General features: G+C 36.9%; 1 protein-coding gene across 1 annotated transcript in view; it reads left to right on the top strand.

The window, feature by feature from the left end:
- Window positions 1–22635, top strand: part of glu (structural maintenance of chromosomes 4-like protein gluon) — a 256802-nt gene that overhangs the window by 169010 nt on the left and 65157 nt on the right. Inside the window, exons 20-22 of the mRNA XM_090377488.1 lie at window positions 742–793; window positions 6137–6277; window positions 13045–13189. Of these exons, the coding sequence (XP_090233614.1) occupies window positions 742–793; window positions 6137–6277; window positions 13045–13189 (338 nt within the window). The remainder of the gene's footprint in view (window positions 1–741; window positions 794–6136; window positions 6278–13044; window positions 13190–22635) is intronic.

Here is a 22635-nt window from a genome sequence, read left to right on the forward strand (position 1 = left end):
TTTGAAATAGCGGCAGTAAAAATGTTTTTAACGTCAAAAATGGTGGTAATTTTGTGCTATCAGCACAGCAGGCCAAAACTGGTATACTATTAACATTGTTCTTTATTTTATTTCAAATTTCACAATGGTTACAATTCATTGTCGTGATTATAGTCACTTCACACACAATTAAAAGTACACTACCGTACACCGAGACACACTCAACATCACTAAAGACTGAACAGAACTAACTGGCCCGCCGATTGTGCCACCTTTTAAAGGATCGGTGAACTATTGAGAAACCTGGAGAAGAATCGTGAAGCTCCCATCACCTAAGGCTTTTCCTGTGTTCCCTGGTTTTCGAAACTTCTTGGAACTGATTCCAAACAACTCTGCGAGTTCAAAAGTACTCTAGGGTGTCCTGCTATCCTTCAGAAATTAAAATATCCTGACCAAATGGCGAAATACAACCTGCCCACTCGCCTTGATGCCAGTGAGGGAGGGCTCACTTCCACGTATTGGATGCAGGGTGATTTTCCAAGGCATTTTTTCGGAAAAAAGGTGCTTTTATATGCCGTCAAATACTGTACTTCAAACCCATTTAAATTGAAATGAACATATTTTGATCCTTTGAACTTCGAATTAACAAGGTTATATTGTTTATCTGTGCATAAAAATAAATTTACTTATTGAATTAACTAGTAAAATTCATCTTATAAAAAGATTAACCTTTTATTCTGGGGTTTTTTTGTTTTTTTTTAGATTATGACAAAGCTGCAGTTGCAGCATCGGCAGTTGAAGCTAAAGTACAAAGGTTAGTACTCTCTAACTCTACATGCAGTAATCTCTATTGCTGCAGTTATTATAATGTGGATGTATTAATCAAATATGATTATGAATTACCTTTTGTAGTTATTTTGTAATTATATTAGATATCTAAAAATATTTCTTGGCTAAATGCCTAAGAGTATGAAGTTGGTTTATGCATGGTTACTGCACATACATAATTTCTACTACCTAGGTAGCATTAATTGAGGCATATGATGCAAGAAAGTAAGCTTATACAGAATCAGCAAAAAAAAAAAAAAAAAAAAAAAAAAACCTTCCTATTTCACCCATCCAGTCACTGCAAATGCTTGTCTAGTTCAGCCTTAAATTTATTTAAGCTATCAACTTCCACAACAACAGATGGAAATCTGTTCCAGCAATCAACTTCCCACTGGCTAAAGGCAAACATCTGTTCTGCAACTGTAGTATGAATGCATTGTTTAATTATCTTATATTGTGAATACCTTCACAACAAGTTTTCATGGTATTGCACTACCTCAAATAAGTAACATCTTCACCATTTCTGAAGTGGATAATGTTTCCAATAATATCTTTTTTGAAGCAATCATTATCAGTTGATATCTAACATACAATCCAAAAACAAATCTTCAGACAGAAAAATATTAGCTAATGGTTGAATGCATCTCTATTGGTAAAAAATCCTGTCACTATATTTTAATATCAAATGTACTATATTGTCAGTAAAGTTTAACTTTTAGCACAGCGTGGACTTTAAAAACCTCCACCTTTTTTCCAAGAAAAAGAAAGAAAGAGATGCTTCTGTTGTCTCCCCACTCCCACTGTAGTTAAAAATACTCTTTTCCTTCTGCTTACAATTACTCAGTCTCTAGCTTTACAAAATTGAAAAGTTGGTGGCTATGTTATTGGAATTGTAAAACACTACTTCATTGTATTTATAGTTGTATCTTTGGGGTGGGGTAAGTCTTGCTGTGTCATTGTTGTATGGCCTGAGATCTGTGAGCAGGCTGCATTAGAAATCTCCTAGTGGCTGTGGGAGGGGGAACTGTTGCTGCCTTTCCATGGTCCTGTTGAAACAATTTCTAAAAGCAATGGACTGGATTATTATAGGCTTCCATGAATTCTCTTCTGTTGTGTACTCTGTAGAGGATGTTTCATTTATTATGCAGTGGTTCTCCCCGGTGCTTTAAAAACCATGTCAATTTTTGATTAAGTTCTCTGACCGGGCCCTGGATTGTTTTGATACTGGTAGTTTGCCTGGTAGACAGAGGCACTGATTTCATGTGAGAACTTTAAGAACCTGCTTCTAGTGTTTAATACACCTTGATCTCTTTTTTACAGGTGTTATCAGCCTTTCTCCCACCCTACCTTACCCCTGTGAGTTGGGTGGTACTGAAGAAAGAAGTGAATTGCAGGTTCTAATTCAAAATAACAGTGCCCATAGAAATATCTATAAATAAGGCATGCAGCAGAAATGGAACATGTGTTGGGAAGTAGAGTGAGTTTCTATATGAAATCATTAATTACAGTAACCCCTCCCCCATTCACGATATCTGTATTCGCGGTCGCTGATTTAATATAAAATGAAACCTAAAAAAAATGTGAATTTTAAAGTGCTGTGAACATTTTCCGCCAGAAAAAAAACATGGGTGTAGCTAAAATTATCTTTCCCGGTCAAAACAGCGCTCAGTGGGTGGGGGGAGAGGCGTGACAAAATCCCGGCGTGGATGTTTCTCGCTAATCCTTGTTCAGTGTGTGTTATGCGCTTGTCATGGAAGGTTTCGTTGTTTGCTTTTAATTTATATGCTTATAAATTGAATAAATTTATCAATTTATAAATTGATATGCTTACAAAAGTGATAAATCTACCGTTTTGCAGTGTAAAACAGACTTTTTTGAGTGTGTTAACGGAAGAAAATGACTTTATTGTGGACAAGTGCTTTCTAACCCGTACAAAAATATGACTACGAATAACAAGGGAAATGTGAAAAGATCAAAGGTGATGACATTAGCGAATAAAATTGAGTTATTAGACAAAATTTCTAATGGTGAAAGTGTCTCCTCAGTGGCAAAACATAAAATCAAATGAGTCAACGGTATGATCAATCAAGAAATCGGAAGAAAAAATCCGTCGTAGTGTCCGTGAAAACGCGCTAATTGCTTCAAAAATTTGCTCTGTAACTCATGATGTTAAATTAGAAAAAATGGAAAAAGCTTTAAATCTGTGGATAGAAGACCGAACTCAAAATAAAATTCCGTTCACTCATCATTCGTGAAAAGGCAAAACTCCTTTATCAACACTTTAGCGAAACTGGTGATAGCTCTGGCAGGATAAGTTTTTTTTAGCTAGCAAAGGCGCTGGTTTGAAAGATTTGTTTGAAATTTCTAATAAATATTACATGTAATATTAAATTGTTTCTTATTTTCATTTCAATGCCATATGCTTGCATTTCACTATGTACTATGTACATAGTCATATTATGAAGGTACATATAATACATACATAGAAAAAATTTTAGGTTAGTTTTTCTTATATATTTCATACTTTGGAACGGAACCACTTTATTACTATGGGAGCCATAACTCAGTATTCTCGTTTTCGGTATTCGCGGCATTTCTCAGGAACGTAACCCCCGCGAATAGCGGGGGTTTACTGTAATCTAGATGCTCTCTTTTGGATAGATTCTAGGAGTTCAAGATGGTTTGGAGACACCGCACCAGATGTAGGAACAAAACAGTGCATAGTAGAGTAAGTTTCTAATTGGTAAACAGCTCCTGGCTTCATCTACTTTCCAGAAGGGTTAACAGCTATGAACAAAATGGTCATAGTCTATTCCTTTATTTCTTCTTATCTGATCTGAATTACAAGCACAATTGCAGTGTGACCTATCCACGACATCTTTTCAGCATGGCCCCATATTTCTTAATTGTCTTCAGTATATCTGGGTTTAATATCATTAGTGCCCACATAAATAATCATTTATGTGGGCACTAATATGTCCTATCTATTTTTATTGCAAAAATATACCTGGTTCCTCCCACAGTTGACTCCTTCAGTAAAACTTACTTTGATACCAAATCATTGTGCACCAGATGATCCAACCCAGGGGCCACTCGGGAGAGTATTATAACTTGTCACTGTTGAATTCCCAGATTTATTTTAGGCTAGGGTTTCAACCTAAAATTGTCACACACCCTACGTTTAGCAAAAAAGAATCATCTTAAGAGTACTGCCAAAGCACTGTGCCTCACAAACTAGTTGCAAAGTCACAAGATTCTTGTGCCCTCTTTAACAGTTCTGGTTCTAACCATAATGATTGACTAATGTTACGAGGCAGGTTCAAAAATATTTGTATTCACCCAGAACTAGTTGTGATAAGTTGAAACAAACCATGTATTACACTTTTTCACCATAGTCACCAGACAAAATGACACATTTTTCCATCCCTCAATACACTTCTGCAGGCCAGTTTTGTAGAAGTCTTCTGACTGTCTTCAAACCACTCAGAAGAAAAATAACCTCATCATCAGCAGCAAAGTGTTTTCATGAAGAAAAGACTTCAGCTTCGGAAAGAGAATCTGAGGGTGCAAGGTTGTGGGAATAAGCAGGTGTGCGATAATATTTCAAACCCACATTTGTGTGCACACCTCACTGCAGCATGCAAGGAATGTGCATAGGCATTATCATGGAGCAGGTGCATGCCTTTTGACAGCTTTCCCATATTTTTTTTTTTTTTTTTTATAGCAGCATGTACCTGTATGAGGTGTGGAATAATATTTCGCCATCACAGTACAGCCCTTTTGGAGGTAATCCATTAAAATTACGCCATGCTGATCCCAAAAAAACTGACAGCATCACCTTGCTGGCACTTGGTTGTACCTTTGCTCTTTTTTTTTTTTTTGGAGGGGGGTTGATTCTTCGTGCTTCCATTGTTTTGGCATTTGTTTAGTTTTGCAATCATAGTGATGGATTCATGTTTCATCCATGGTAAGTAACTGTAAAAAACTCTTCTTGCTTTTCCTGGCACATCGACATTTCATGTGCACATTGTGCCCTTTTCTTCTTCTCTTAAGGAGTCAGAAGTCTGGGAACCCATCTTACAGACACTTTTACTCATATGCAGATGTTGATAGATAATGTTCTTCACAAACACTACACTAATTTGGAGCTCTGCAGCCAATTTTTTTATGCTAACATGGCTATCTTCCAGGATTAATGCCTCAATTTTTGCAATTTTCTCTCTTTCTCTTCTGTTACAGCATTTTTCTGGGCATCCTGGGATTTCTTCTGTCATGCATTCATGTTCTTCTATTTTGAATTGTTTATATCAGTGTGAGCAACACTGTAACCCGGGCAGTCTTCTCCATAAACAGCAACATTTCTTCATGAATTGTTTTGGGTGTTTTCCCTTTCAGCAAGTGGAACTGAACACTTTATTCATTGTGACACTTCACTTCATTCAGCGCTGCAACAGGGGGGGGATGAATTGTCAGATCGAAATAAAAATTTGTGTGGTCGCTATAGAGATTTCAAGGTATCAAACAAAAAAAAATGCCTTTGTATCACAGCCACTTCTGGGCGAATACAAATCTTTTTTGAACTCCCCTTGTAAACGTACAAGATTATCTCTTTACTCTTTAACTCTAAAATTTATCTAGCTTCACTAGATATCAAATGCTACTTAATCCCTAATTAATAGCTTCCAGTCAGCCAATGACCTAGTTTTGATTCTAAAATCTATTTTTGCTTTATTACAATTGTAGTCATCCATAAGGTATCAAGATAGGCACCATAAAAAGATGTGCTCTCTCACTCTCAGAGCCATCCACACCTGTTGCCCTTCAGATTTATATACTGAATTTAACCCAGTAAGAATTACTGTGGAAAATAAGAACTATTTTCGTTGTATGGTAATGAAGAAAACTATTGGGCAAATTGTACTGCTCTCTCTCTCCATAAGTAAGAAATACAGTTTATGAAGTCCAGTGCAAGTATGCCAAGATAGTTGCCTGGATATTGCACTACTTTTAAACAAATAACATCATTAGGAGGTTAGTTTCCTATTTGTTTTAAAGATGAGATATTGGCAGCCTGTTTCGGGGCCTACTTGCCTTACCCTCATTGAATAGCAATACTGTACTTTTTACTAATATAGGGTCAATAGTTTTAACAGTTTTGATAGAAATATTTAAAATATTCAATGGATATGGCTATGGATTATCGAGAGTACTGATTCATAATTTTTAGAAAGATTGTATCAGTGGAACTTCCTAGTTAGCAAATTTTTAAATAAGAAAAGGATTTTATTTATTTATTTTATTATTATTTTTTTATTTTTTTTTTTTTTAGCTTACATGGTCAGATAATGGAAATAGTAACTGAAGGAAAGATGGGAGCTGCACAGAGGGAACTAGACTCATTAAATAATAAAGTAGATGGTGCTGCATCACTTCTGACTAAAACTAATGTTGCTTTAAAAACTGCTCGTAGGTGAGTTGTGACCTATTTATACTATTATTTTGCACATAGTGTAACACACTTCTTTATTTATAACTTTCAAAATGTTAACGTTTGCAATATTTATTAACCCAGTGATAGCATATAAAAATGCCAAAAAAGAAAAATTTAAGTTGCCATCAAAGTGATGTAAGTGTGAATTTTAATGTTCCTTTAGTATAATTTGACTTGGCCGACCGGGCTAGCCGGGTGGGTAAAGTGCCTGCCTAGCAACCCAAAGGTCGCGGGTTCGAATCCCGCCTCGGGCTTGGATCAAAGTACTGCAAAAACCTTGGGAGGTGCATTATGGCCACAGAAGCCGATGCACCAACAACTACCAAAAAAAAATAAATAAATAATTTGACTTTTTATATACATCTCTGATTTTGTTGGAATTTGAGAAGTATGTCTGTAAAAAAAAAAAGAAATCAGATCTGAGTTTTAGGTGTTCTACATTTTTGGTTTTGATGCCACATCTTACATATCATCATTTCAGAGTGAAGCATGTTGGATTATAATTTGTTGGTGGATTTGATCAGCTATTGTTTCATTTTTGTTGGTGAACCTTACATTCTGCACAGCTGATCACGTAAGTGAAATTCTTATTTTAATTTCTATAAATCTTTTTGCCATTTTTTTTTAAATATTAGTGTTCATAGCACAGCTTGGCACACTGAATACAGCAGCCACTAATATGACATGACAAAATTTCCAAATGCATCAGAACTTCATTTCCTTATGTGGCCATCATTATATATTGTCCACAATACTAAAAATAAATAAATAAAAATAACAAACCTCTTTTATTACACCAGCATATGATATCATCAATTTCATTTGCAGATTTATTGTTGACTTTAATTTGTTGTCTAATTTGCATGTATTGTACATTTGATTGTGGAAATTCGGTGAAGCACATGGATCATTTGTGAGCTAGATTTGAATCCATTGGTGGATTGAAATTTAATTAATTAAAATAATAATTAAAAATTGTTTTTTCTAATATCCACTATACTGTCCAGATAATGAATACATTAATAAGTGCCCAGTTTTAAATCATTTATTGCCTTTATTCCAAACATTTCTATGATATCATAGAGGACTCACATGCAACGGATGGTGTGGCTTTTAAGTGCGTGCCAGCAGAAGGTTCAAATAGTTTTGATTATTTTCTGACTATTAAACACATTTGATGCTCTTTATAGCAACTGCCCAGGAGAATGAGGGAGAACAGTTATATCCATAGTTTATAAAATCAGCACAAAGAAAAAAGTTTGAACATTTAATCTGATTGTGCTGTTACAATATAGTATGATGTAATACAGAATATGTATTACTACATTAAACAAGAAAATGGAGATTACATTTTGCATCATACAGTGTAATAAGATTAAGCTATAAATTGCTTATGCGCAGTGTGTGTGTGTACATCAAAGTAATCTGTCAAAATGCATTGTTTCAGTGGTATAGCATATTTTAAAAGAGAATGAAGGCATATGATAGCAGTTAATTCACTTTCACAGGCTGCACTTAGAAAAACAGTGTACAATTTCTAATCCTTGTGTGCATATTTCAAAAAAACTTGCTCAACCGCAGTAGGCTCCTCTTTGTCACTACAATTTTCAGGTTCCATTATTACTATAGTGAGTTTCTCTTCATTGCACATATCCTAAAACATGCAGTACCTTTACCCACATCAGCAATCTTCAAAACATATTTCCCAACTTTAGGGGGATGATACACATCTTCAGAAATTTCTTCAGTATTCGGACTGTCCTTCACAATTATAATAGAGGAAGGAGCATATTAAACTTCATTTTTTTTTTTACATCATTCAAGGTGACAAATCTAGCATGTTTGAAGTGGTTGTTGATCACTTTATTGTTAATTTTGCATTGTGTTTTACTTTTGAGACACTGCATGATTTCGTTTAGCATTCTTCGATAGTTTTCTTAAAGCACTGGATTACACCTTGATCGAGTGGCTGAAGAACTGTCATATTAGGTGGTAGGTATTCAACAGTTATTGCACATAGGACATTCACTTGTTGATGAGGGGTACAGTTATCCACAAATAGCAAAAAAAAAAAATTTTATTCTTGCTCATATTGTGATCTAAGTCTCTGATCCTTTCTTCATAGATTCTTGATGACATCCAAGATTTGCTGGGTGCCCTGATGCTTTAACAGTTTGAACACATTACCAACTATGCAATGTGTTCAAACTGTTAAAGCATCAGGGCTTTCCCACTGATTAAGAGAGGAAGCTTCTCCTTATATTCTCTTTCATCCTTCTTACAATTTTTCCATTTGTTACTTCAGTGTTGATGGTTGCACTTTCACCACACATTTTTTTTTTTTTTTTTTTTTTTTTTTTTTTGAAAACAGCCCATGACAAGTCTTAAACTTTTGGAACTATCCATCGGAAGACTTGAAATTTTCAGTATTCATCCAATGTGCAAATGATTCAGCCTTAGATTTTAAAAGATTTCTATCTGTGGGAATGTATTTTGCTCACATTATTAGCCATTCCAAGATTACCTTTTCAGTCCTCTGATTCTACCTGGTACAGAGGTTTCTCTAAGCTTTCAGATTTTTCCAATCTTTCAGAATGGTGAATAGTGTACACTCAGGCATACTGGACTGCTTAGTGATACTGGTCTTAGAAAGTGCACAGTTATCTACAGCTTGTAAAATCTTAATTTCATCCATGACTGGCAAAGCAACCTGCTTCTTGGGAGCCAATAAACTAACAGCCTCTGCATACTATATAATGAAATGTACTTCTAGTCGAAGTTAATTCCATTACACCAATGAGTGTGAGAAATTGCCTATGAGTGATTTCTCAGTCATTGCAAGCTTGTCATTAGCTTCAATATTCTTTCATTTTGAAATGTGAATATTATAATTAAAAAATTAAAAAACAAGATAAAAAGTGGTGAGAATTTGTGTTTTTTTTTTTTAAAGTTGTTATAATGAATGTAAAATAGCATTAGGTTTATGGGAAATCAGCTGGGACATTAAAAAGAGGATCACTATAAAGAGCTTCAACTGTACTGGCTTAATGTCTTTTCTGCAAATAGTACCAAGAAGGAAAAAAACACTAACATAATTATTGAGTTTTTATTCAATTCTGATTCAGTTGTTTTAAACTGAGAAATACATTCCCAAACTAATAACACTGAAAGAAAAATTTTTTTGATAAATAGAGCCAAATCACAGTAAGTTGTGGAGTTGTTGTTTGTTAACTTTGCTGGTAAGCAGTCTCCCATGCTGATAGCAAGAATCTGTTGAACTGCTAATGATAATTATTACTTTGAGTAATCATTTATACTGTGGGTATAAATTTGCCCCAGACATTTAAAATGCTTATAATGCGCCCATTGTTAACCTTAATTAGTCATGGGAGGATGTGTCGTGGCCTATGTCACAGGTTTATTTCTTTATAAAAGCAACATTATTCTTACCCCAGGATTCTAGGTACCTTCAAGCAAAACTGTTTTGGTAACAATATATTTTTACATGCTGTCATGATGGAGAAAAATATGATCAGAAACAATAATAATAAAAACTTCAGTCAGGTAGTGCTTATCCCTCCCTCCCAGGCTTTGCACATTTCAGCTGTGCCATTATTTCATAAATTCTGAAATTCATATCTAAGTACTGAAGCTGGAAATGTTAAGTCACACACCTGAGCAAAATCCAGCATTTGGCTCACCATCTGGTAGCAGGAGTTTTTGATTTCAGATGCATGTTTTCTCGTATTACCTTAGAAGGCCATTGCTGCTCTTTAACGGAAGCACAACACAGCTGCATTGTAAACTTTTAAAAAGCTACAGAAATTATGAATAAGCTATTTCATAGCTTGTGGTATTACTGAACACATCATTATGACAAAAAGTGAACAAGATTTATCTAATATCAACCATGTTAAGTTCCAATATGAAAGGAAAATTCTGTACAAATGCACGCATAGAGGAAATTTTTAAAAAATAATAATAATAACTAGGATTATGAAGATATTTTATTTTCATATGAACATACTGTTGCCAGACCAAGAAGTTTCATTGTAAAAATGGCTAAATTCAGCTGTTTCATTTCAAAATAACGTAAGTTACGAAGGTGTTATTTTAGTATTAGTCACATTTCTTTTAAATGAAAAATATTCAAAAGGAACTGTTGTTGAGTATGATAACATGATAATCCATTTATCCAAAATTAATTTTTTATTTTTTTTATATTCAGCCAAGTTTTTACACATTGTGTCAGTATAGTTGATGCCTCCATGGGCCCAAGGTTACAGTGGACCCCAAAACAATGCAATCACCATTTGTTCAACCCCCCCACCCCCTCTCTCTCTCTCTCTCTCTGACTTTATTTTAGGGTAACTTCATGCATTAGGAGTAACCACTAGGTAGTAGTGAACACAACAGTATGTTGATGTGGGATCTACTTAAAGATAATAACTACCTTCAAGAGTAAAGGGAAGGTATAGGTACCAACTCTCCAAATTTACAATGGAAAGTGTCTTTTTGATTCAGTTTGATTTTCCTCCATCTTGATATTGAGTTTGTATCATAGATTGCCTTTTCACAAAAAATATTAAAACTGCATTAACTCGTATGAAAAAACTACCTATCAAAACTCATTTCGTTCAATATTATGGTGAGATTATAAGTCAAGGAAACAAACAATACCAAAATATCAAAGAAAATATTTATTTTTTTAGAAAAACAGGCATCCTCAAATGGGAACGTTAGGCAGATAAGTGGTTTATCTCTGCTGTCATTTGCTGCAACTTCCATGCTTGTGATAGTCATATCTAGCATGTATGTAAATAGGACCACCACCATTTCTTGCCTCTTATCGCTATCCTGTACAAAGAGTTGCATTGGTCATGGGTATCTACTCCACCCATTCCACTATTGTACAATGCAAATAATGCAGGTTGTTCTACGTTGACCTTAGCTTTTGCCGTTTTTGACCAATGTTTTACTCAACAAAATCATAATTGGTAAGAATAGAACGTGTGTTATCTTTCTATTTTATACATAATATGCCGTTGATGACATCAAACCTATAGTCATAAGTACCCCTTTCCTTTTTTTTTTACCATTTCTTTAGACACCATAATAGGACAGTGTTGAACTCTATTGTCCCTCACAGTTCCTGTAGCTCTTATTTTCATTTTCTTCTTTTTCAAAAATATCATCATTGAGTATGTTGTAAAATAATTGTCAAAGAAAGCTATGTGATTTGATGGATCTGGCACATGTTCCAATAAATCAATAAACACTCTTGCACCTACAGGTATACTCTTCGCATTTTTGGTTTCTTTAGTTGGTTTTCCCGCAATAGACTTCAAAAGTGTAGCAATACCCAGAACTACTTACCATCCAAATTTTGTAACCAAACCTCACTGGTTTCCCCTTGATAAATTGTTTGGCTGGATTATGTCCAAAATACTTCACCATTGACTTGTCTATTGACAGATTCTTGTGAAAAAACCCCACTGGCAAACTTGTTTTATGAGCATATTCATTATTGGCCAAATGTACAAATCTCTTTATTTCTAGATATCGATCTCTTGACATGGCATTATAAATGCACGAGACACACAAGCCCTCGTCCAGCGACCAATACATTCTTTCTTGAGGAAGGTTGTGATATCCTGTTAAAAGCAATATTGCAATAAAACTTTGCATTTCTTTGTTGGCGATAGTAAATTCATGATTGTTTTTTTGTCAAGCGTATGTTATCATTTGTTTGCATATATAGTCTACAATTTTATCACTAAAGTTTTTTGAATATTTTGGGTGGGGACAAATCTTTTAAGTCATTTTTCACAGCATCTAACTCACTTGTAAAACAATGTTCATTTGTTCCAAAAGGTACGTATTCCAGATGTCTCTTCAGCCATTTTGCTTTTTCGAAATCAAGATATACCGTTGAATCACTACTACTTTTATCTTCTGGAATATCATCTTCTTCTGGGGAGTAAAACATCTTCACTGGTATTTTCAGATGAAATTTCCATACAACCAGGAATTTCTTTTGGAAATGACTTAAGGTCCTGTAAAACATCTTCATCAAACTCTTCGGTCTGTCAACTTGTCCAAATTTGGAGCTAATATGAAAATTTCAAAAACCTCATTATCATTAGATGCTTGATTTGCAATGTCTTCAATAGCTTCCTCAAGTCTGGTGTATCTCTTCTTGCCATAAAAAAATCTTTGGTTTCATTATTGCCCGGTTTATGATTCACTATAAACAAAAATAAAACTTATATACAGAATATAGCAACTGAAGGATGGATAAAATTCAGAATGGAATTTAAGTCATTTAGCCTCTCTCTCTCTCTCTCTCTCTCTCTCTCTCTCTCTCTCTCTCTCTCTCTCTCTCTCTCTTATAGAAATGATATACTGTATTTATACCTTATTTTCTATGAAAATTCAGTATGAAACAGAACCTGTTTTAAAGCTAGCTGTTCACATACAGTGCTTTTATTGTGGGAATTATGAACTAATGGTGCCTCAAAAAAAAAAAAAAAAAAAGGTAATGAAATTTATGAGTCTACAAAATCTGTTTCTTTTAGAAAAATATTTTTTATCCTAACATTAACATATTAGGATAAAAAACTATTAACTCTTAAATACATGCTTTCTTATACCACAAATAAATTAAATTGTTTTATGAATGTTAATTAATGATATAGTGATGTACATTTATGAATGATTAATAATTTTCCCTGTCCCTCCATTAGGAATATCAAAAAATGTGAAGAAAAATTGTTGTCAATTGAAGAAGAACTGAAAGAAAAAAAAGAATTCTTGGAAAAATTAATGAAGGAATTCAAAGATCTGGAGGTGGAAGCTCAGAAAGTTATGGAAGATTTGGAAATAGCAGATGTGAGAAAAATTTTAAATATTTTGCAGTTCTTGTCTCGTGACCATTCCTTCTTCGGGTGATTTTATGTATATGGTATATTATTATTTACTAGACTACTTGTTGCGAACATTTTGCCAAAACGGTTTTTGAGAAGAAGTAAAGATTAATATCGAAGTCACCTCTCCCTCAGCTCCTTTTGCTGCTAGCTAAGGTGTCAGTGAGACTGACTCGGGTAATAAAATGACTAAAAATGCAATTTGATAAATGCAACTTTTACATGTATAACTATATTGTCCTTTAAAAAAATTACAATTGTTGACATCCATATGTCAGCTTCATTGAAAGTCTGACTCTGAGATTTATTCATTGTGATGATAAAAGCTAAGAAATTGTCTTCTCTTCAGATTAAATGGCAATTTGGTTTCACTGTGAACTAAATCGATTTGAAAATTGGTTCTTTTTTTTTTTTTTTTCTTGTTTTTTTACTGTTAAATTAAAAGGAAAAGAAATCCTATTGCAAAAGGAATCAGGTTAAAACTTGTTTTCTTTGAGTTATTCATGTTCAAAGAGCCTTGTATACAAGCAACCACTGTATACAAGGAAATTGTATACAGTAGAACCTGGATAAGAAATATCCGCATAAGAAGTTTCCCCTGTACTATGTTTGGTTTCTTAAACTCTATATATTGTAATATGTTATTTTCCTGAGTAAAACGTTTTCTCGCATAAAAAGTTCGTGATAAAGAATAATAGAAATTCTTTGTTTTTAAATTAAAAATTATTAAATAATATAAACTTTTTTGTAATTGAACAAGTTAGGGCCAGACATCATCATCAGCCATTTTCAATCCACTGCAGCAACTTTCCAGTTCCTTCTGTTTTGAGCACTGGCCATCCATTTACTACCTACAAACTCATGAATTTCATCTATCCATCTCCGCCTTTGTCTTCCAGGTTTTCTTCTAGCTCCTCTTGGATACCATTCTGTTATTTTCTTAGTCCATATGTCATCATGTCTTTGGGCTATCTGTCCTGCCCAAGACCATTTTAGTTCTTTAGTTTTGATAAGAATGTCCTTTACTTGAGTTTGTTGCCTAATCCATGTGTTTCTCTTCTTATCTAACAGTCTGATTCCCAATATGATTCGTTCCATTCTTCGCTGTGTAGTTCTCAGCTTCTCTTCCATTCTTTTGGTGAGTACCCAAGTTTCACTTCCATAAGTCAGGTGGGGAGTATACATTGGTTCATTATTTTACGTTTCAGACAAACTGGGATATTGCTCTTCAGTATGTGACTATATTTCCTGAATGCTATCCATCCAAAATTTATTCTTCTCTTGACTTCCAGCCATTTATCATTATTACAGCTAATAACTTGTCCCAGATAAGTATATGACTCCACCTTTTCAATTACTGCTCCTTCAATCATTATTTCCCTTTCTGTGGCATACTTGTTCATCATTACTTTTGTTTTAGCCATATTCATCTTTAGTCCAAAATCCTTACTAGCTGTGCATAACTGATTAAGATTTTCCTCTAATTCTTTGGGATCATGGCTTATGACCACAAGGTCATCTGCAAATCGTAAATGGTTTAGGCACTCTCCGTTCACATTGACTCCTTTCTGCGACCAGTCTAATCTTTTGAAAACTTCCTCAAGGGCAGCAGTAAACAGCTTCGGAGATATTGTGTCTCCTTGTCGAACTCCTTTCTCAATTTTAAATTTCCTACTGTCTTTGTCTAGTCTGATAAAGGAGGTAGCACTCTCATATATTTTCTTCAAAATCATAATATATGAGGTATCAATGCCTTGTCTTTCCAGTGCCCGAAACATTGCCTTATGCTGTATGGAGTCAAATGACTTTTCATAATCCACAAATGCCAGGCATAATGGTGTTTTATATTCATTTGCTTTCTCCATTAGCTGTGATATTACGTGAAGGTGATCCATAGTTGAGAATCCTGTCCTAAAGCCAGCTTGCTCTTTCGGTTGATTCTCATCAAGTATTCTTTCTAATCTGTTAGTAATGACCCTTGTGAACAACTTGTAGATGTGGGATAACAAGCTAATTGGTCTGTAATTTCCAATTTCTGATTTATCTCCTTTCTTATGCAGCAAAACTATGATTGCATTATTCCACTGCTTAGGCATCACACCTTTTCTAATGCACTTTGTGAAGAGCCTTGCCATTTTTTGTGTTATGTCTCTTCCTCCCAATTTTAACAACTTTACAGTAACTTCATCTTCCCCCGGGGCTTTCCGATTCTTCATTTTCTTCAATGCATGTTCTACCTCATCAGGAAGAATATCGGGTATGTCGTATGTGTTGCTACTTTGCAATCCATCTTCCCCACTGCTGGTATCATTCCCTCGCTCCTTGCATAATTCTCTATAGTAGTCTTCTGCTATTTGAATTATGCCTTCTCTGCTGTTTATAAGTACACCATCGCTATTCTTCAGTTTCAGTATCATTTGTCTTTCTGTATTACTGCTCATGGCTGCTGATTTAAATCCTTTGTTTTCCCTTAATGCTTGTTTTACTTTTCTTGTGTTAAATCTTCTTATGTCCTCTCTGAGTCTCTTTCTAATGGCTTTGCATAACTCAGTATACTCAATTTTCTCCCTGTCAGTGTTTTTCTTGCTCTTCATTTGTTGTCTTTGGTTCATCATGACAAGTGTTTCTTGACTAATTTTTTCTTCTTTGGATTTCTGTTTCCCTATAGGTTTCTTGGGCTTTATCACTTTCAGAAAGTTGTAATATTCCTTGTCGATATCATGGTCCTGAGCAGTCTACAGAAGCTCAAACTTGTTCTTAAGTTCCAGTACATACTGCTTTTTCTCCTCCTCTGTTATTTCAAAGACCTTTGTATTATTTACTCGAGTCAGTTTTTTCCTTTCCTACATCTATATCAAGTGTACATCTTACCATTCTGTGATCACTTCCAACATTTACCTTATTCAGGACAGTAACATCATTCACAATATATCTTCTGTTAGTGAGGATGAAGTCTATTTCATTAGTAGTTAATCCATTTGGACTCTTCCATGTCCACTTTCTGTTCACCCTTTTCTTGAAAAAAGTGTTCATTACTGACAGTCCTTGAGATTCTGCAAATTCCACAAGTCTTTCACCAATTCCAAAATTTCCTATAGTTCCCCTTTCTGCGCTGTTTTGTCTTTTTCCAACCTTAGCATTGAAGTCTCCCATAATAATAGTGTAGTGGGTTTTCTGCTCATCTAGAAGACTCAATTTCGGTGTACATTTCTTCAACCTCTTCATCATCATGGCTCGATGTTGGTGCATAAATCATTATAATCTTTAGCTTGTATCTCTTAGAAATCTTGAGTATTAGTCTTGGTGATGTACTTTTGAATTCCAAAATGTTTTTAAAATCTTTATGGACCAGAAACCCAACTCCACCTTCACTCCTTTCACTGTTTCCATTGGTGTACAGCAGATTTCCACTTGATAAACTTATAAGTGATTCATTTCTTCTTCTTGTTTCAGCCAAACCGATGATATTCCAATTCACATTTTCTAATTCCTTTTCCAGCTCTAATATCCTGTCTTCACTGATGAGTGTCCTTACGTTATAACAGGCCAAGTTCAGTTTCCGTGCATGGCAGCCTGGTCATACCCAGAGATTCTTAGCACCCTCTGCTTCCACTCTGATCCTCTCACTGCCATAAGAGGGAGAGTGAAAGCTGCTGGGGACTGAGGGCCATTTGTTTCGTCATGCTTTCATATGCTGGAGGGTTTGGTCTTTTTCTCTTCACGCTGACCAGGCGTCTTGAAGAGAACCACTCTACACGTTCGTTGCCACCTAAGTGACATAACAGGGCTTACCATTGAGAAGGTGTGCATTTTAGGGAGGCAGGCCAACCGGACTTCTCCTAAATCTTCTGTAATAGAAAGATATTGGATCCATCGGTGTTTTAGGCTGAGTGTCTGATAACACACAGGATACCTGTTCCCCTCTAAGCCCCTGCATCATTTTAGTTTGTAGTAAATCACCGAAGTAGGTGAAATGGCATCGTTTTTGATATATCTCGTGTTGTTACTTGTGTTACTTATTTTTGGCGGATACCACCCCTCGTTGGTGGTATCCTTTGAGAATAAGTAACACTAGTTTGTATTTGCCAAGAATCCACTGGCGAAGTGTTGCCTATGTGGGTAAAGCTCAGAATGGAATTTAATAGTCATTTAGCAACAGGGGAAGTATGAAGAAATATGCCCCCTTTGTGCACAGCAGGCCCGAGCTGTAGTTGAGCAGATTAGGCTAAAGGCAGATGAAGGGAACCTAGATGTCCTGCTCCTTCAGGAGCCATACACCCACAACAAAAAAGTCATCAGCTGCCCCTGGCATACAAAGTGATTCAAACTAACAAAGATATACCCTGGGTGGCCATTGCAGTCAGGAACCAGGATATTACCTGTACCAGAATTTCCCATCTCTGCTCCCCCTGGGCAGCATATACCCACCTGGTTACCCCCACTTGGAGAACTGTACGTTGGCTCGCTCTACTGTAGACCAGGACAAGAAATACTCCCCGCAGTCAACTACCTCCAATACCTTTTTAATGGAGCTTCCAAGAGCGAAAATACTGATTGCTACAGTTGCCAACTGCTGCTCTGGACTGGCACAGTGAGACGCGTGAACAGCGTGGGACAAGCAATGGTCAACGCCTAGAGGAATTCCTTCTTAATTCACACCTCACCATATTTAACCAGCCCAACCACCCAGCAACATTCTCGAGCACCCTCTGGGAATCCTGGATTGATGTGACTCTTCAAGACCCCTCGCTGGTTACATCACAGACTGGAACATGCATGAAGACTGGACAACATCTGACCATAGAGTGGATGACCTGTAGGATAACAGCCTTCCTTGCACAGCAACCTGTGGTGCGACTAATGACCCAAAGATATGCCATAGCCAAAGCAAATTGGGAGCTGTTCAGAGAAACTCTGGTGACCCTCTTTTAGAGCCCCCCAGAAGATATTACAAATCCACCCAACCTGGATTCCTGCCAAGGGAAAATTACAAATGCCATAACCGCCAGCAACGTAGCCATCAGGAAGAAGAAGAAGAATCCCAAGTCAGGAACAATACCCTGGTGGAACCAGGATCTATGCAATATGCGACAGGATGTGAACCAAAAACGGAGGAGATTTCAATGTGCGCATCGGACTTGGCCGGAGAGGGAGGTAGCTGTTCTATAGCAACAGTACAGGGAAGCCCATAATCAATATTACGGGCTTCCCTGTACTGTATCAGTATTTCTGACCATGGAGACGAGCTCCTCCGAGGAGGAGCTCGTCTCCACGATCAGAAATACTGATTCATGGGGGGTAGTATATAAAATTACATCAAATAAACTCCCAAGAGGAGAGGAAGTGTCATCAACCAAAACTCCCCAAGGAAATATGACCATCACCTGGCACAGCTCAGTCAATAACATCTTAGACACCATCTTCAAAACCCAGATAATACCAGGTACCCAAAGGTAGGTGCAACTACAAGCAGAAAATGAGACATATAAAAACCAACAACTGGAACCACCACACTTCACTTTGGAGGAGCTCAACACCACTGCCTCTAAAATCAGAACGAGGAAATCCCCAGGCCTAGACCTTCTTGAATCTGAAATCATCAAGAAGATAATAGAATATACTCCATAACTTGTCCTGCACCTCTTTAACCACTGTTTACAAACAGGCCAATTCCCGATGGACTGGAAAACAGCAAACGTCAGACTGATCCTCAAAAACCCGACCAAACCACAAGACCAGCCAAACTCCTACAGGCCTATTGCCCTCCTTACTGTGCTATTGGAACACCTGATCCATCAACGTATTGAAAGCCATTATAACTCAGCCGAACTTCAATTCTCCAAACCAATATGGATTCCACAAAGGCTGCTCCACAGTGGACACTCTGCAAGCGATCATTACAGCTGCACAAAACATGGATAAAAAAATACTTTTTAGTCATCTCCGTTGAATTTGCCGGGATGTTTGACTCACTTTGGTGGTCAAGCCTCCTTGACAGACTGCGTATTGCCAACCTCCCAAAGAACCTTTGACTGCATCCGATGCTACCTTTCTCAGAGGAAAATCATAGTAAGAACTCCCTACGTCCAGGTCTCTCGACTTGTCCACAAGGCTCTATCCTGGGGCCCCTCCTGTGGAATATTGTTCTAGATGAATTCCTAAACTACGATCTTCAAAACATACAGTCACAGGCATATGCAGATGATTTGGTACTCTCCCTCGCAACAGACTCTCAGCAACAACTAGAAGTAAGGGCCAACAGAGCCCTCACTACCCTGCAGGAATGGGCAAAACATTACTTCCTTCACATCTCATCAGCAAAAACTAGCTCCTTACTGCTCAAAGGGAACCTAAATATTAGGAGGCCCCCCCACAAATAAAAATACAGGGAATAGGAACCTGACATTCACTCCCCACTTAAAATACATCCAAATGAAGATCCAAAATTATATAGCCATGGTCAATAGAATCACCCGAAGAGACTGGGGCCTTAAACGCCACACACTGTCCTTGTTCTATAAGGTTGCCTTTATGCCAATCATCAGCTATGCCTCCGACATATGGTACCTCAAAGCAATGATGATGATGACGAATAAAAAGAAACTTGACATGACCTTCTTGTGCTCCATACTGCTGACTATATCTAGGGGGGGGGTATTGCACAGTCAGCACCCATGCCCTACAAGTGCTAGCCGGTGCCCTCCCCCCTTGACCTGGAGATTGTCCGGACAGGGCTAATGTATAAAAGTAACCTGCCTTTTGCCTATACCATGGACCCAACAAACACCCTCGCGATGGAGAAAAATACGACTTGATATTCACCTAATGACAGGACCGCTGGACCAATTCCACCAAGAGAAACGTCACCAGGAAATTCATACCCAAAGTCGCCTCACTGGTTTTCCCCAAGTCTATATGCTACTTTCCTGCTAACAGGACACGGACCCATTAGGGAGAAACTCTCTATCCTAGGCATCACTAATAACCCATTATGTTACTGTAGACTCCCTGAAAGCTGGGAGCACCTAATGTACAGATGCGAACTATATGAAGATCTCAGATTCCAACTAATAACAAAAATATATTACCTGCCGCTAGACCAGGAACATCACCAGGAAGATATTTGCCCATGATCTCTTCAAGAGACGAAAAATCTTCCAGCTCAACTAAGACATAATTCTGACGCCAGATGTCTCTTCAGCAGCAGCCAAGGTATACATCCACGACCACACCAAGTCTGGCAATAAAACTGATAGCACAACCTGGACGCGACCTGCGTGCCAGGAACGATGTCTCCACCGGATAAGACACTTATCTGATCTGGACTCTACACCGACCTTGACAACCAGCAGCTCTGCTGCCAGCGCCATCTGGCAATTTCTGACATTATGTGCCAGCAATTTTCAATATAGGGTTCAAATCTGACTGTTGTCAGGCCAGTCCATCACTGTAATCCCAGCATTTCTGAGGTATGAGTGCACCTTAAGGGAGAAAAATGAGGGAAAACATTAGTGTAAGTATGTTTTAAGTCTTGTGAGAAAAGAAGACAAACTCATCATTAAATCTAAATAGCATAAAACTTACCAATTTTGCTGTGTGGCAAGGTGTCCTGTTTTAAAAAGTCCTGTTGAAAAATGCAGTTTTGGACTTCCGTGTGGTGATACCTAATAATGGGTTTCAGGCACTCCTCCAAGATAGCAGTGTAGGTATCTGCATTCACCGTTCCATTAATAAACTTAATTCACCCCACCCCTTTGCTTGTTATGCATCCCCAGACCATCTGACTGGCAGGGAACTTCACAGTCGGTGTTATGCAGTCAGGATGGTATGCCTCTGATGTTCGTCTTCTGACATATCGCTTCCCATCTGAGCCATGCAAGTTGAATTTCAATTTATCAGAAAAGATGACGGTGTTTCATTGCTCTTTTGTCCATGAAACAGGGGTTTAATCCAAGCATTTGTTGGGTCAACAAAGGCTTCTTCTTGGGCCGATAGGTATGCAAACCACATTCCGAAAGCCGTCTTTGGATAGTTCGTGCACTTGTTTCAACACCAGAGGCCATCTTAAAGTCCAGTTTTAGATCAGGAGCACTAGCGTGGCGATTACGAAGGCATAGCCGTTTCATTTAGGTTAAAGACACATTATTATCCTTATTAATCCATAAGGTATCTAGTTGATGTAAAGAATGCTTGTTCATCTGAATGAAAAGCTAATACAGTAATACCCCAAAATTACGCGATATGTGGGTCCTACAAAAATCGCTTAAGTCAAATTCACGTAAGTCGGGGTACAACTTTGCATATAAATACATATAAATTTTGTTTAATTGGGACCAAGGACTAACAAAAACACTAGTTTAGAAGAAAAATATTTAATAAAATTGCAGTTCTTTATACATATTAATACAAAATATGTATTAAAAAAATAAATGAGTTACGTAAAAAAGTTATTTCGATGTCGATGGCTTCATAAAATCTAACAAATTCGTCTGACGACACAGCGCCGCCTTTTTTCATGCAGAATTTCTTCGTAGCAAGCTAATAATTTTTTTATTCCTTGCTAGCTATAATGCTTCTTCGTTGGAGTCTGTTTTCTAAAATTTTTAAGCCCTTTTCAATTGAGCTGAGACCTTCTGTTAAGCTTGCAATTGTCATGTGCTTTTCTGGTGGAACTGGGTCTGAAGTGTCGGATACTTCAGTGACGTTTTGCTCACGCATCTCTGAGCTCATTCATTGTCAGCTCCTCACTGTGTGAATCCAACAGCTCGTTGACATCATCACCATTGACTTCCAAATCCACTTGCCTGGCAAGATTAACAACTTCTTCTATCACGTGAGCAACATGATCAGTTTCTGGTGTTGTTTTCATCTCGTTTTTGAAAAAAAAATGGACAAAATTTCTTCCAGATACCATTCAATGTTTTTTTGTGAATTTCATCCCAAGATTCTTCAATGATTCTTATGGCATCTAAAACATTGAGATGTGCAAACGAACGCCTTGTGTAGTAAGCCTTGAATGTTTTGACGACTCCCTGGTCCATCGGTTGAAGCAAGCTGGTTGTGTTTGGAAGCAAAAACACAACTTTTGCACGTGGGTCGAAATTAATTCGGGTGGCAGGAGGGTGACCGGGTGCATTGTCAATAAGAAGCATCACTTTAAATGGAATCTGTTTAGACTTGCAATAACGTTCGACTTTGGGTATGAAGTGGCGACCAAACCAGTCCTCAAAAAAACGGAAGTTGTCACCCAAGCTTTGATTTGACTTCCAAATCACTGGTAAGCTAATTTTAGATATATTTTTTAAAACTCTTGGGTTTTCGGAGTGATAAATTAAGAGAGGTTTTAACTTGCAGTCAACAGCTGCATTCCCGCCAATCATTACTGTCAGTCGGTCTTTGGAAACCTTAAAG

The sequence above is a fragment of the Mastigoproctus giganteus genome, chromosome 1 (assembly GCF_048544385.1).
Source record: "Mastigoproctus giganteus isolate SK-2022 chromosome 1, ASM4854438v1, whole genome shotgun sequence".
NCBI classification, from domain to species: Eukaryota; Metazoa; Arthropoda; class Arachnida; order Uropygi; family Thelyphonidae; genus Mastigoproctus; species Mastigoproctus giganteus.